The sequence below is a fragment of the Mycteria americana genome, chromosome 6, assembly GCF_035582795.1.
Source record: "Mycteria americana isolate JAX WOST 10 ecotype Jacksonville Zoo and Gardens chromosome 6, USCA_MyAme_1.0, whole genome shotgun sequence".
NCBI classification, from domain to species: domain Eukaryota; kingdom Metazoa; phylum Chordata; class Aves; order Ciconiiformes; family Ciconiidae; genus Mycteria; species Mycteria americana.
In genome coordinates this window covers 10490217-10506827 of record NC_134370.1, presented here as the reverse complement: position 1 = coordinate 10506827, position 16611 = coordinate 10490217, and the positions used below count along the sequence as shown (strand labels likewise).

The 16611-nt window shown below is 42.8% G+C and overlaps 1 protein-coding gene across 4 annotated transcripts in view; it reads left to right on the top strand.

The window, feature by feature from the left end:
* The window catches only part of PLEKHS1 (pleckstrin homology domain containing S1), a 22624-nt gene extending 6013 nt beyond the window's left edge, over positions 1–16611 (top strand). Inside the window, exons 6-15 of one of the 4 annotated variants that reach the window (XM_075504508.1) lie at positions 1164–1239; positions 1905–2012; positions 2692–2787; positions 7745–7855; positions 8857–8972; positions 10299–10505; positions 10615–10716; positions 12635–12770; positions 13568–13668; positions 15408–16611. In XM_075504508.1, the coding sequence (XP_075360623.1) occupies positions 1164–1239; positions 1905–2012; positions 2692–2787; positions 7745–7855; positions 8857–8972; positions 10299–10505; positions 10615–10716; positions 12635–12770; positions 13568–13636 (1021 nt within the window). In that variant the 3' untranslated portion in view covers positions 13637–13668; positions 15408–16611. Of the gene's footprint in view, positions 1–1163; positions 1240–1904; positions 2013–2691; positions 2788–7744; positions 7856–8856; positions 8973–10295; positions 10506–10614; positions 10717–12634; positions 12771–13567; positions 13669–15395 lie in introns of all 4 variants that reach the window. The other 3 variants (XM_075504507.1, XM_075504506.1, XM_075504509.1) reach the window with 3 other exon arrangements.

Here is a 16611-nt window from a genome sequence, read left to right as displayed (position 1 = left end):
CATTTTTTTCCCCCAGTGGCCAGGTTAATTTTTTGCTGGTTCAGACAGGTGAGCTAACCTTCCCTGCAGCTGCACCGTTACAACGTCCAACATGTGAAAGTAGTGGTAGCATGCAGCTGGGAGCGGGGATGGCAGCGGCAGTACATCAGTGTGGTGGTGCCATGTCAGACTGTACCGGTTAAGGGTCAAGGACGAGCAGAGAGCTTTGTCTTCTCACCCAGCAGCTCCTGGGAGTTAGGAAAGCTTCTGCTCCTTATGGATAAATCACAGGAAATAATCTTGCCCTGGAAAGCAGGTTGTTAATCAAGGGAAGCAGACTGAAGAGGAAAATTCCCCCAAGGGAAAACAGATCCCAGAAGGAATGACTGGGGCCTTTACTGCAGCAGGGTGGTGTGCTCCCTGCTCTCCCAGGCTGCAGTCCAGTCCTCAGCAAGGGCAGAAACTGCTGCTGTCGAGGTGATCAGCCAAAGCTCGGTTAGGCTCGGAGGACATTTGGCACAGTGCTCCTCTGCTGCTGCTTCCCAGCCTCTCCTCTTCAGTTTCCCAGCCACCAGCATGTCGGGGGTTTTTCTGCCTTTATGCAGAAGAGCAGCTGATGAAATGCTGATAAGCGCAGAAGAAAAACACATACCTATGTGTTACTTGAGCATGCCACCCCACACCTTCCCCCAGGGCACTGCTCTCACAGCCCACTCTTAGTGGGAAACGTTCCAGAATTAATCCAACTAAATCCACTGCAAGCATGAAACGGGGCTTCAGTGGTCCTTTCATGGCATGTTTCTCGTCCTGCTCGCCCAAATGCATTCCCAAGCCTTGTTAGCTGTCTTTACGGCAGGACTCAGCAGAGCAGCATTACACACAGAAAATGAAGCAGACAACACTGTCCCACCTCGGTCTCTCTCCTTCTCCGTGTCTCTTGCACACGCACACACAGCCCCCCGTGTACTTTTTAGCTCCTAGTCCTGGGCTGCACCTCTCTGAGGTCAAATATTGCCATCTGGCTATGGCCACCCGAGCACTCTCTGGAAAGGAAGGTGCAGATTTTCCCTGCTGATTTCAGGAAGCGTTATTTTGGGCCCCACAGGAAGAATTGGGTAGGCAAATGGGTTTTCCTTGTGTTTTACCTGTGAGTAGGTTTTCATTTCTGTTGTTGCAACCTACAGGCAGGAAACAGAGGACTGGGTCACTGTGATATCTTCAGTCTGCAGGGAGGCCAAAAGAGGTGGATGCTGCCCTCAGGTGACACGTTACTGTACTTGATTTTAGAAAGAAAGAAGTTTGTAATTTCATTAGAAACCTGTGCAAAGGAATTTTCCTGATTTTGGCCTTGCAAGTTGGCTCTTGCCTTGGTTAATCAGAAATTCATTTTCCATATAAATCCTGTACCCTGGCTTTATGCATTAAGCCTGTCTGTCTGCGCTGGGATTGATGTTACATTGAAGGAATCTCTTTGAAGAGTAAGCTACATGGAAATTAGGAGATGATTGACATTATGCTGCAATGAACTGCACCTTTGATGCGTCAGAATGAAAACTTGTGTGTTATTCTTACCGTGAGCTTTTTGGTTATATTTACATGCTGTTTTACAAACTGATCCCCATCTAGTCTGTCAGTGTAGGAGCAGCTGGAAGCTCTGTTAGTTCAAGCTCAGGCCCAAGTTTCTGCACTTTGTCAGCCAGCCAGGCCTACGAGTTCAGATTCAGCACTAAGCTACCTGCCTCCCTACAGCTTCCACTCAGCTCAAAGTGCAAGCAGGGCAAATTTATACCTGCTTGAAAAATGCCATGTAGACACCCTCTCTGAGCCATTAGAAGTGAAATTTGGACTAGTGGGATGTGTTCATACATTGCAGTCCCTGCCCATCAGGTGCTTGTCTTCTTATGCTGCTGTCATCTTATTTCTAGAACCAAGACCTTCCAAATCCAGAAGTCAGAAGCCGGCCCTCCTCTTTGCCACTATTCTCGAATTCTGTAGATACAACCAGTTTCCCGGAAAGGCAAAGCTACCAGAAGGTAAACAGATTAGCCATCCTTAATAATGACTTTGCTCCTACGGGTGACTGTGAAATTTGATTTGTGGAGTTGCTTTTTTCCATGAAAAGTTCTTCAGAGCTTGTGCAATGGGTGCCTGGGTGGTCTGTTCTGCTCTCTGGTGGGGTTCCTGAGTAGGACCTGGATGATAACATCAGAGAGTCCCCACAAAGGAAAGACTTTTGAGGAAAGTCTGCATGTAAGTAAAGGCAGGTGCTGATGGCAATGAGAATTTATATTCATTGGCTGTCTCAACTGACTGGCAAAGATTAGTGGGCATAAAATAAGCCCCTGCAGATTTGCTTTGACATGCCTTGGCAAAGCCATGTGATGATTGTTTTGTCAGCTGCCTCCCACATTCCTCCTGTTTTGTGATTGTGCTTTTGTCTCTTTCTTCAGGCTGTAAAGCCTAGAGGGGAGTCCAGGTCCAGTTCCTCTGTGCCTTCCAGATCTTCCCCCTCAATATTTAAATAGAAAGGAAGGAAAGCATTGCTGCTGTCCCAGAGCAATTGCAGTCCCCATCCTCTGGTGACAGGCTGAATAGCAGCCAAAGGAGTGTTGGCTTTTTCTGGTCACAAAGTTGTGTGCAGATGGCCCAGCTGGAGGAAGCTGCCAGGTGAAACATCTTTAGGAGGAGTCAACTTTTTTCTTTTGTATACAGGAGAATGGTCCCTCAGAATACAACAACAGGCCTAATTCAGATCCCGGCCTTCATCAGGCTCGGTGTGAGTCACCAAGAGAAGTTTTTCCAAGCCTGGTAAGCAGAACAAATCAAACAGCTCTTGACTTGTTCAGTCAGCAGAAATGACTACTGGCTCTCATCTCACCTGAGTATCTCTAACTATAGATTATTCATCTACTTTCCCAGTGCACTGAGTTGGTTTTCACTATGAAAGTTTCCTAAATATAGTTAGTCTGTTGTCTTGTTTAGCACTGAAAATAACCTTCTAAGAACTTGCTTGAAATACCCTTTGTTTACTTTCTTTCTTAGAGGCAGATCCTCAGAGTTTCTGTGCAGCAATTGCAACTTGTGGCAGCTCTCACAAACTTGATCAAGAAAACTCTGAAGCTGCACTGCTTGAAGATTTGCTTCTCCTATCACATTTCTCAGCTGTGCCACAGTCTTCCTAAATGGTTTCTTTCTGCAGCCTCTGCCAGTAGCAATTGAATCAATATAATTGAACTACAGAACAAGGGCTTGTTAAATTGAGGCACACCTCAGGACTGACCTTCTGTAAGCATAAATATGACTTCAAGTAATTTAGCTTCCATCTGGCAGGAATGCTTTTAAAAGATGCAATGATGAATTTTATCACATATTATTGGCTAAGTGTTCTGACCCATGTTCCCGGAACAAACACCTGCAGCAGTTTCAGATGGTTTTCACCCATCCGCTGTCCTGAATTATTGCCTTTGCAGCAGAGTCAACAGAAAAGAAGGCACAACCAAGGCTCCACCACACCAGTTTGCAGTTTGACAGCTGAGTTTAAACCTATCTTTATTAGCAGTTTATGCATTGGACTATGATCTAGAGTGGCTGAGATACAGGGAAAAGAATCTGTTCTGCTACCGTAGCTAACAGGGTGGTAAATCATGTGCTGCAGTCACCATCCATGTGTACAGGCTGACAGCGAGTATAAGATAACACAGCTAAATTTAGTGGAAAGTAGTGAAAATAGTTGAAACTACATTGCAATGCTATGCGCAGTTAGCTCAGCTGATGCACAGTACTTTATGAAGCTGCAATAATTCAGTTGTGAGTATATGAGCTCTGAAATGCATTGAGTTAACCCTTAGTCTGATTTAACCAGTGCTGCTCTGGATGCATACCAAGGCACTCTTTCTGTCTCTTTCTTATGCCTGCCTTTTCCATCTCATTCATTAATTCTTCTCGTAGTGCCTCAGAGAGCATGTATTGTATGCAACTGTTCGAACTAGGACAGACCGACCATGAGGGTTGAAAGATAAGGAATTTGGATTTTACCTTTTTAGCCTGAAGCAGAGGGAATAGCGGGAAGCTCATATTTCTCTTTCAGCATGTGTGAAAATAAATAACTTTGCCATAGAGCTAACAAGAAACAAAATTGTATGTTCATTCGATAAAAATATTTCGCTTGCCTCATAAGTTCAGCATCTGCTAACATCTCTGGATCTATTCTCTGTTCAGTGATGTCTAGACAGCTGACTTCCAGATTAATCCCTTGTATTTACGTCCTGTTAGAAGTATGACTCCACATTTCTAGTATCTGATTCATTTTCCTTTTTATCGGTGGTTCCCTCATCCAGGCCCAGATCTTGAAACTCTTTGGTCAGTAGCCATTACTCATGCAAACAGGCCTATCAATGTCAGTTGAGTCCAGTCATGCAGGCAGGGACCCAGCCACCCAGGAGAGGTTTGGGGGCCTGACTCCTTTTCAATCCACATTTTGGAGCTACCAAACCACATCTGACTATCTGACTCAGCAATTCAGTATCAGCTGTTTCAACACACAGCTTTCAATACCTGAAATACCTGCTTTCAATACCTGTCAGCCTGACCTCGGTGCCGGGGAAGCTGATGGAGCAGATCATCCTGAGTGCTATCACACGGCATGTAGAGAATAACCAAGGGATCAAGCCCAGCCAGCATGGGTTCAGGAAAGGCAGGTCCTGCTTGACCAACCTGATCTCCTTCTACGACAAGGTGACCCGCCTAGTAGATGAGGGGAAGGCTGTGGATGTTGTCTATCTAGACTTCAGTAAAGCCTTTGACACAGTTTCCCACAGCATTCTCCTGGAGAAACTGGCTGCTCATGGCTTGGACGGGTGTACTCTTCGCTGGGTAAAGAACTGGCTGGATGGCAGGGCCCAAAGAGTGGTGGTGAATGGAGTTTACTCCAGTTGGCGGCCGGTCACAAGCGGTGTTCCCCAGGGCTCTGTGTTGGGGCCAGTTCTGTTTAACGTCTTTATCAATGATCTGGATGAAGGGATCGAGTGCACCTTCAGTAAGTTTGCAGATGACACCAAGTTGGGCGGCAGTGTTGATCTGCTTGAGGGTAGGAAGGCTCTGCAGAGGGACCTGGACAGGCTGGATCGATGGGCCGAGGTCAATTGTATGGGGTTTAACAAGGCCAAGTGCAAGGTCCTGCACTTGGGCCACAGCAACCCCATGCAACGCTACAGGCTTGGGGAAGAGTGGCTGGAAAGCTGCCTGGCAGAGAAGGACCTGGGGGTGTTGGTTGACAGCCGCCTGAATATGAGCCAGCAGTGTGCCCAGGCGGCCAAGAAGGCCAATGGCATCCTGGCCTGCATCAAAAATAGCGTGGCCAGCAGGACTAGGGAAGTGATCATGCCCCTGTACTCGGCACTGGTGAGGCCGCACCTCGAATCCTGTGTTCAGTTTTGGGCCCCTCAGTACAAGAGAGACATTGAGGTGCTGGAGCGTGTCCAGAGAAGGGCAACGAAGCTGGGGAAGGGTCTGGAGCAGAAGTCTGATGAGGAGCGGCTGAGGGAGCTGGGACTGTTTAGCCTGGAGAAAAGGAGGCTGAGGGGAGACCTTATCGCTCTCTACAACTACCTGAAAGGAGGTTGTAGAGAGGTGGGGGTCGGTCTCTTCTCCCAGGTAACAAGTGATAGGACAAGAGGAAATGGCCTCAAGTTGCGTCAGGGGAGGTTTAGACTGGAGATTAGGAAATTTTACTTCACTGAAAGGGCTGTCAAGCATTGGAACAGGCTGCCCAGGGAAGTGGTGGAGTTGCCATCCCTGGAGGTATTTAAAGGACGTTTGGATGAGGTGCTTAGGGACATGGTATAGTGGTGGTCTTGGTAGTGTTAGGTTTACGGTTGGACTCGATGATCTTAAAGGTCTTTTCCAACCTATACGATTCTGTGATTCTGTGAAATGCACCAAAATAAGGAGCCCTGACGTGTATCACTCTGTACTGCTCATTACTATATTGCAGGCACCTAGGCATCTTTGTCAGGAGTCTGGCTTCAATGTCTGTTAGACACACCTGATTTTTTGAAAGAGAAGTTCCTCTGTCCAAGGGCAACACATAACTTTTGACCCTTTGCCTAAGGAGCCTAAAACTAACAATTCCTCAGTTGTTCTCCAGGTATCGTTTCCATCTTGTGCTACAGCCAATTTTCTCCATCATCTCTTTCTCTCTCATGTAAATCCACACCATGGTTCAACAGAGACTTAAAGAACTTGCTTAGCTGTACGTCTGAGAGTAGTTGTACACTGAGGTTAACTGCACTGCTCTGGTTGTAAAGCATCTGGAGGAACGGAGATGTTGGCAAACTGCTTTGGGGAAATGCAGTGCTGCTGCAGCTTAACCTTCTCCTTCCCATCGTCCCAATAATCTGCAATGGCGCCAAGGGGAAACCCTGCATTTGGCAAAAGGTAGGCACTGTCAGTGACTGAGGGCTCAGTTTGGGAAGCTGATGAGTGCTGTCTCCTCTCTGAAATTTCCTAGCAGCTGGAGGATCTCAAGACTTCATAAAATCACCTCCTCTTCCCCCTTTTCCCCAAGTGTTTACTCGTTTGATTGATCCAAAGCCCCTGAAAAGTCACTAGGAAACTCGTTCGTGACTTTGTATCATGACCACAGAGCCAGTCTTGTTCCTGCTGGGGTTTTGTTATGCACGTCTTGAAGGACTGTTTGCAGGTTTGTTCTGACTCCTACAGCACATGCTTTTTATGTCATTTATACCAACAAGGAACAAAAATAAATTCATCATCTTTAATTTCTATTCAATGCCAGTTTCTTCTCTTTACATGTAAGAGAGTAATTAGTTTAATTTACTTTACCTTGAAAACAGTAATATATTCTGTGGCATGTTTAGCAATTATTAAAATGGTCACCATGGAAACCAAGGACGTAAGTGGAGAGATAAAAAACGGTTGCATCACAAACACGGCATGGGGAATTATATTGGAAGGCAGCTAAATACTAATTACCATACTCTTCATTATAGTGAAGTCAACAAGGAGACATAAAAAAAATAATTTATCTTTGTGACTTAGAAAGGTAAACTTGGTGGAGGGATTAATTTCTCCTTGACTTACCAAATTGCTGCAAACTTAGTATTTCAGGTATTTGTGAAGGCAGACTATCACCCAACACACAAAGGATTCAATGTCAGCTCTCCAGCCCTCTGGGGTATGTTCTAGTTCATGGAGAAGTATGAGTTAATAGACTTCTCATTAGTCAGGGAAATCCCAAATTCATTCTTTACTTGATAGCAGTTAAAAGGTGCTTAAAAAGGACAAATATCTCCCAATCGACTTCTAGATTTCTTACAGATTTTTTTTCCTAGTGTGAGGATTTTAGAACTGAATGCAAATAAAAAATCTTTTGCACACAAGTGACCCTACATGCATGCAGATTCATACATGAAGTGTTTAACCCACTTGATTTTATTTTGGTCGTGAACATGCAGTCAATTGCAACTGCTGGATTACCACAAATCCATCTATGAGAAGTACTAATATTAGTGGCCAGTTTTGTCCGTGGACAGTGGATCGCAAAAGTATAAGTAGGAGCACAACTACAGAAACTTTGTTCCTAAAACAGACTGGCTCTGAGCATATCTCTCTCCAAGGAGAAACGTCTTCCCCTGTTTTCTGTAGATATTTGCTGGTTCTATTACTTCTCCATGTAAATGGAAAAATACATGTTAAACCATCTCTATAACTGAACCTGTTAAATACAAAACCATTCTTTTAACAGGATAAAAATCTAGGAAAGAGTGAGGAAAATCTGCTGTCATCGGATACAGATGAAGACATCAAAAAGGACGAAGATGACTATTACCAAACTCCCAGCAATATTTTAGCAAAGGTAGTTTATCAATTGTGAGTTCTGCTGGTTTGTTAATAGCTCCAAGGAGACAGGAGACATTTAATGAGCCAAAGAGGAACTGGTATGAGGAACCACTGGTACCTTGCAAAAGAAATACATAGATAAAGCAGTAAGTAATAGAGCTTTCATTTGTACAAGAAAAAATACACTAGACACATTCAAAGGTTCTTTCTGGTAGAAAGTGGCATTTTGACAAAAACATTGCTGATTTTGTTGAAATTCTCCAAATTATCTGTTTCATTGTAAATGGCTTTTGCCTGTTGTATCACAGGGTTTTTTTTTCAAAAGTGAAAACTTCATTTAGAAAATGTAGCTGTATATTATTATATATATTTTAAAATGTAATTCTGTACAAGCATCAGTAAGCTGCATAAAATGAAGCAGTACTTTAAAAACACTGTGAAACATTTTGGTATCTACATTTCACTGTAGAACAAGGGAGCAGGAGGAATCATACTGGTAATTTTAAACAAATTTGGGCATCTGATTTGGGAGGCTAATTTCTCTAGGCTTCCCATGTAGTTAGTGGTCAGGAGAAGCTAAGTAGTCAGTCTTCTGCAGAAGTCACAGCCTCTCTCCAAAGACTGTACAGCCAATTGAAGGGCATTAACAATATGATTTTGTCATATAATCGAAGTGCTTTAAGTTAAGCACACCCAAAGTACAAGACTTTTTTTCAGCCTGCTTAAATTAAAATGTAACAAAATTTTTGTGGTAGTACTTTAGAATATAGCTGGACATGTCCCAGCCTGAAAGGAAAGCAAATGGTAGTGTCAATAATACCAGATAACATTAACTTCTAAGTTTCAAGCACCTTTCTAGCTCATGGTTTCTGGGAAGTGACTTATTTGGGGAAAGCCAAGCTATATTAGCCAATGTGTTTAAACAGCATGAGCACTGAACAAAATAAGGAAAGTAAGATCTTTTCTGTAGGCAGAGCAAGGACATTTACATCTTATGTTGTAACGTCTTTCCAACAGTGCACTACTGAAGTTCCAAAGCCTGACCCTACAGCTGAGTCTGATGTCCCTGTGCAAGAGAAGCCAGTGCAGAAGAACCCAGTAAAGGAGAACATTTATATGTCAATGAAATCACTGTAAGTAGCAACTTCATTAAGGTTTTGCAAATTAAAAGTGACACAGTGGTAAAGATACAGCTGTCATTTGTGGTATTTACATAACAATATCTAGGGGCTGCATCTTGTTTGAATGAGTCCTTCTTTGGTCTTGGTTTAGAAAGTTCAGAACTCGTGGGAATACCAGAGTGAAATTCAAACTCATCAACATGAAATTTAAACTCCCATTGCAAACTCATGCATTTAGACAGGCTCTGACTATAGGATGCAGCACTTTTTGTTTACTCATACTTTTTCTAGGTTTTCATGACATAACAGCCTAGCACTTTACTCAGATACCGCAGCCACGCTCCAGCAACCTTTCAGACAGGTACGCTCCAAAGCAGGCAGCATTAGTTAGTGGTCAAAAGAGAAAGGTAGACATGGGGCATTAGCTCCCAGCTTTTCCAGTAAGAAGTTATGTGATCCTGAGTAGGTCCTCTCCTTCCTTCCATTTTCCCATCCAAAGAACGGGTCTGATGCTGTGTACTTTTAAGGTACAGCGTTTGGCGTGTCACGGAGACAGACCTGAACTTTTTGTCACAGTTGTAGCGCCACAAGTAAACTTTACAATCTCCACCATGTAGCACAGTATACTGTGTATACACACGGAGTATACACACTATACACGGTAAAACCATACCTCCTGAGCCAGAAGACTGGTCGTTAGCTGTTAGCTATGGCCTGCCACCTACAGACAGTCAAGTCTCATGCCACATAGTGGGAGGCAATTGGAAATGCAGACCCACAAACCAGTTTATTCCAATAGACTTATTCAAGCTCATCTGTGTCTTTGAGAGCCCCTGGACGGAATTACTATAGAAACCTCACAAGCCGATGCCATCTGAGTTAAAATATACCAAGAGCAGCTTTTGCTACTAACCCTAGTCTTGTTTGGGGCGTGAAGGGGAGTTGGCTCCAGGCATTATAAGGCTCATCATAAACCTAAAAAGCGTTCAAGCACATCTGAATTATTGTATCTCCCAGGGGACAGCATGACATCCCTGCAGAAGCCAGTACAGCCAAGGCCAACAATCTGTACTCAGTTTCTTTTTCAAGGCATGTTGTTAGCTGGAGTGTTTTCAGGCTTAATAAAGTCTTTAAATACTGAAAAGGTTTATTTTGGGATTTATAGTCCACTTTTAGAAGGACTTTATTTTACTTAGCTGTAATTTTGTCCACTGGATATTCTACAAGAACTTGTTATTCTTTGCTTCACTGATGGCTATTTGATCCAGCTTCAAACACAGCAAGAGTACCTGGAATGGCCAAACCAGTTCATTTTTTACCACCATGCCTCTTCAGCAGGTTGCTGGATGAGAGTTGCCAGCTCACGTGCAGACATGATGGGCTCCTGTCTCCTCCCGAATGCCAAGACAATGGTGCGTGTCCAAGAGGCTTGGAAGCAAACAGAGACCTAAAACTCCCAGAAAGCAGCACCAGCCAGCAGCCAACCCTTCAGAGAAGGCAAAATTCATTACCACTTTCAGTGGTTCAGTTGTCTATACTGCTCAGGTAAGTGTCTTCTCCATTTTTGTTGCAGAAAAGACAGATATGTCTTCTCTGTGGATTTCAGTTGGGGTACTGGTAGAGCGTGCCTGGTCTCTGATGTTTTCTCTCACAGTCAAGTTACAAATGAGACCCAGCTGCAGAAGTTGGATATTTTCATGCCCCTGGCTGATATTAACAGTTACCTAAAACTTACCGAAGCAGCAGGACAAATATGGTAAGTTCTGGATGACTTGTGATGTGCCTGTCAGATGTGAATGAGAAACAATCAGTGTAGGTACAGAAATGTACAACCATACGCATCCATGTACGGTTTTGGCAGTGCAGAACAGGGCAAGGTCAGTGTGTGCTGGTACTTCAGTGATTCCTTTCTGCTCTTTCTGACTTCTTGATGTACTTGAGTTTCTATTTCAACTGCTGTTGAAAAGGGCTATATAGAATCAAAATCCCTTAGCATGCTGTGTAATAATTAGCGGTGAAGTCCCACCCCAAAAGCTGTTCTTGTAATGTTGGTGTGAAATCAGCTAATTACTGCTTGTCAGTTTTACCTTTGATTTGGTGAACCACAATGATGGCACGTCTCAGAGATATAGTGGGGGATATATCTTGTGATAGGGTAAATGGGGCCTTTCAACCAAAAATCTTGCAGGCTTTAGTATCAGTTCCTAATAACCCTTTGTTATTGATGACAAAGCCAAAATTTAGGAAGCACATTGAAGTGATAGACTTCAAGTCCCATTTATTTGACTTCTGTACCCCCTTATATATACTTAAGTCTTATGAAGAAAACGGGGATTTGTGGAAAGAGGTGACAGTCCTTTGGAAAGCCATAAAACCTGTCTGTCACTGGAAAGGGTGACAACATGGAACCTATGGGCACAGAGGGAACCATTTCCAAACCTAGTAAATTCAGTGATTCACTCTCTTTCATCAAATCCTTTCTTACCTTTTTTTCCCTTTAACCTGTTAGCCTCATATTATTGACCTATATCACATCATTTTGTAATTTAAGTAGTAGTGCCTGCAAAGCATTCTGAGACTCTCTAGTTAAGTGTGAGCTGTAAGTGAAAACTTAAATTATGTTACATAAATCAAGCTGACTTAAGATGGGATGCCAGCATAAAATTATCTCCAAATAAATCCCAGCACTGCTTCAGTGGTAGGAATGAGTGCTACACAGAGATTTTTCACAAGTAGGTGTTATGGGCTAGAGCACATACATCTTATTAATAGTCCCATTGGAAATTAGTGCACTCCCTAGACCTTCAATATCAAGGACTAGGATAAAGAAGAGGGAGCAGAAAACACGTTCAGTGCATACTTCTGTGCTACCTGTTGGTCTTTCACTGCCACACAGCACTGAGACTGCCTTTTGCTGTTGCTCTCATATTCACACCGATCAGGGGCACTGTGTGCACAGCAAGTCGCTTTGTTTCAGCCACTGTCAGCAAGAAGAAAAAATACCATTGTAAAAGGGGCTGGAAATGGGACTCCATCTCAATAATTGGATCTACATCTAAATTTACAGACCTTTCTCAATGGAAATTCATATTGAAAGAATTTGGAACAGAGCATTAGGTCTGACTGTCAGGTCAGCTAATTCTAAATAGCTTGTCATCAAGGACAGTCTATCAGAGACCAGCAGGAAAGAGATACTGGAATTTCCATAAGGGTCCCATCAGGACAGGAACAGATCTCTGATCCTCGCAGTTATATCATAGATAAAAGATATTATAATCAGTTTTAATTCCATTCTTTTGGGATGACTTTGGAAATCATCTCAGTCAAACATAGGGCTAAAACATCTGCAGCAGTGTACGTGTACCTGCAGTAGTCTGGCTGACTGCTTTTGAACTGGAATCCCCAACTCTCACTGGTGACCTTGCTAGCACCAGTCTCACTTGTTAACAGGCTGCAATGTCAGTGTCGTGTGCTTTTAGGAGGACCCGTTGGGATGGATAAAGCAGCTTGATTTCAGCTAGAACCAGATCAAAAAGTTGCAAAGTCATTCAACCTGTGTGTTATTTCCAGAGGGCAGTGCCATAAATGCAATCCTGTTCAGCCATTGCCATTATGTTAGCAGTAACTGGATATCCCGTATGTTTCCTTTATTACCTCTCCTCCAAATACCCTAGTGTCTCACAGTGGACTGGTCCTTGCCGACTGGGATGTTTGTTTAATCACGGAGACCATATAGTGGCTGTGAATGATCTGCAACCCCAGGACGTGGAGGAGGCTTACTTCTTCATCAGCAGGTCCACGAGAAAGGAGGTAAGCTTGACTAACCTGAAGGTGATAGTCAAATGAATCAGGCCAAATGAGAAAGCAAGTTGCTTTTTGCATTTCAAGTGGCTTCATTCAAACCAGGTTACTCTGTTTTGAGTTTGGCATGAATAACTTCAGTGCCAAATAGCTCCTCAGCATCATTCTGATGTAGCAGCTCTTATTCCTGGGCTATTTGGGGAATGCAAGGTCAGCACTACTGTCTTTAAGAACTTGATCTCAAAGAGTCTGAGCAACCCCAAGAGATACTACCGGGCAACCATAAATTAGTTACTTGGTACTTTTTGGCTAAGGCCCGTGAATTGCAAACTTGGGGAAATAAACAATTGCTTCCAGTGGATGTGTAGTTGCTTATAGTGGTTTTAGATACTGAGGGCAGAGCCCTAGACACATACCTCCTATTGGTTATCAAGCACTACACATCTTCTTGTGTGATACCACTTTTTTTGAAGAATGCGGGAGATTTCTAAGTGGTGCCTTAACACCACTGTGATCTTCTACATGTTGATACCTATGTTTCTCTCAGATGGACTCATATTTCAGTATCCAGGTTCTCTGACTCATACCTGAACACATTCCTATTTGAATTTTTCTGAGAAAGTTGAGGTCATCAGATGCTGTAGCCATCTAAAGAAAAGAAAGCCAGTCTCAGCAACAAAAAAATACTGATCTCTCTTAACGGGGTATTTTTATTTAGCTAGTTAAAATACAAGTCGGATAGTAGCACAAATGTTGATCAGATATAACAAGCTATAAAGGTTTCTCTTGTTTTTTTCTTTTTTAAGGTGAAACTTACTGTATGTAGGATTCCACATTCAGATATCTTCCATGTTAAAGGCTGCTCATGTTCCTGAAAAAAGACCTCAATGATTAAGTAAGTGCCAAAGTTCAAGGGAAAAGATCAGGGAGAAGAATGTGATATATAGTGTATGGAGGTAATCTTTATCTTCTGGAGCTGTCAGACATCTTTTGTTGCTGAAGTACAAAGAATAGAGAACGTGGATTTCATTTTCATTTTATGTCCTAATAACTTGTTTTGTTGACATGACTGGCATGTATTTGGCTTGTATTTCATGTGGCACGTATTTCAGTTACACAAAAAAAAATGAGGCTCAAATCATTTATGAAACGTTTGCACTGTGTATACTTTGTACTTCAGTAGAAAGTACTAGTTCACACCTCTGCTCACCTCTTTACACTGAGTTACATTGATTTATACTGAACTCCTAATCAGTTAGTGGTGTGGAAACAACCTACATTTGGAACAAAGCCATGTTTTCCCCTGTTTCCCCTTTGCTACGGAAAGGCAAAGGCAAGCTGAGAGCTGTAGTGTTGGAAGGAAGGCTGGTAAATGAAGTGTTGTGTAGCGCTTCAGTGGGGCCTCCTTTTGTGTTATGCCCCTCTTATGTTACAGCCACAAAAATACATTCAAGGGATGACAGGAAAAAGAGCTGGTTGGAGAAAAAGAATGTGTCTGGAGCACCTTTGGCAGCCAAAATAAGCCCTAAGTGAAGAATGAATGAATGGATTTGGGAGAGAGGAGGGCTGGCCTGCTCTGTGAAAGTGTTACTGGTAAAGACAGCTGGGAAAACCAGAGAGAGAAATTATGTATACAAAGGCACGTGCACTCAGCCCAATGCACACAGAGTTCACTGAAAGAGCTTTGATGCTACCAAGTACTACCATCGGGATCTCACTGGTACCGCAGCATTTCCAGAGCAAGTGCTCATTTGTTTCCCAAACAAGGACATTTCCTGTAACTATTTATTTGTGAATATGTCTTGCTTCCATTGCTATCATAGAAACATGACTGATTTTCAGCTAACATCACACCAAAAAGGTGTTGATGCTTGATATGGAACTGCCTGCAGGGGTGCCTTTAGTGGATGCCAGAAGGGAGCTTTGTCCTGTACTACAGTGACCTCTGTTGCTTACAGAAACATGGTGTGATATGGCGTGTATGCAGAACACATACCTATTCTCTATATGGATAGGTAGACATTTGTATATACGTGTTTGTGTGCAGGTGTATTTACATACCTATATATTGCTGTAAGACAGATTGTGTTAATATACAATGATGTGGCAAAAAACCAAATCACTGGTTTTGAGTACAGATAATTTTATCTTGCCAGATACAATCAAAATAACTACTGGGTTTAGCAGGCATAGGATTATTGATATTAAGAGATTTATATAAGCTTTGATTAATGTGGATTTGGCGCAAAGGAGGTATTTGTCCAGCTTCCAATTGAATTAGGCCAGGTCAGCTACAACAGTAAGAAACTACGCTCACTAAAGTCAGCGTTGGTGCCACTTACTCCAGTAGTAAATTTGACAAATGTACTTTGTATACTTCCTTTAAAATCCAGGCTGGACTTTTTGAAAAATCGTTATAAAATTTTATTTAGCCACAGATGAAAACAGCATTGGTAACTCAAAACAAACAAATATGTATACAATCTCTTCAGACTCAGCTCCTATTCAAAAGATTAACTTCCAGACTGAATGTTTCCACAGCCTGTTTCTTCTGCTTTTGAGATAAGAGTGTTTGGGAGGACGTGCTTATTTCTCAAGGTGGGAAAGGATCACTTTTTGATATTTCTGTTTCGGTGGTGTTCAAAGGTCTGTTTGTGCTGAATTCTGCGTAAAGACAGAGGGAAACCCCAGTTCTGCAACTACAGAGGCTGAAAATGGAAGAAAAGATATTCCTTGGGAGCTCTTCTCCAAAGCTGCTATGGGACTCCTTTGCTCTGCACTGCCTCTGTGAGCACGACAAATCCATTTCTGCCTAAGGAGTCCCTGAGGGATGGGATGGCCGACCATCACCATACAGGGCTTCTTCCAGCTCTGTAACTGCGTCAGCCTGCTAGGACAGTCCTCTAGGCCTGAATCCTAAAATCACAGATCACCTAGTTCAACAGTATCCACTGAGGGTGTCACCCTCAACCTTTCCTGCCCAAGGTTTGCCTAAGCTCTTCTTCTGAACTTCGGAAAAGGAAAGTCCAAACCTTCCTGTGTTGTTCCAAGACTCATCTCTCTGTATCATTAGGAAGTTTTTTCTAATATTTATCCTAGATGATCTTTTTAGAAAATGAACCTGTTTTCTTGTCCTGTTTTCAGTGGGCATGGAGAATGCTTGATTTCCACTGTCTCCAGAGAAATCTTCATTCTGGAAGGTGTTTTTATTGTCTGTTCTCCCTTCTCTGTTTTTTTAGACCAAACATCCTGCATTCTTTCAGCATTTTTTCAAACATTTCCTGAAAGTGGTCATATGTCACTGAACTGTGAGACATACCTCGTGTTTCCAGTTATGGGTGAACAAAGGAGGTGAGACAGCTGTAAAGCAATTTCCTGGAACTTTATAGGGAACTGTTTCCAAAAAGAGGTGAACGAGCGAAGCTGTGAACTGTGGTGAACATGGTGGTGGGAGGAGAGCCACCGCTGTGGAACCTGCACGTGGCATTGCTGCTGAAGCAGACATTGTGCCATGCACGCTGCACCTCTCGGCCATGGAAGCATGTTACTTTTGGACAAAAATAGGATTTGGGTAGATATAGCATGCACAGGATAATTCCAGAATATTTCAGAAAACTGGGGGATTAATTCTCTATGTCAGTAAAGAGTTACTGATGTGTTACACTATAATTGATCATTATGTCAGTTTGCGCAATGATAAATGCAGATAATTAATGTCACATATTGGCTGATTCATAACACTTACAGACATACAATATGGAATTGACATCGGTACAGTGAATTCTGGTAGGGTGTGTGAAGTTGTCTGCCCACGTACAATTAATAAATGTGTTAACACTTTACAACACAT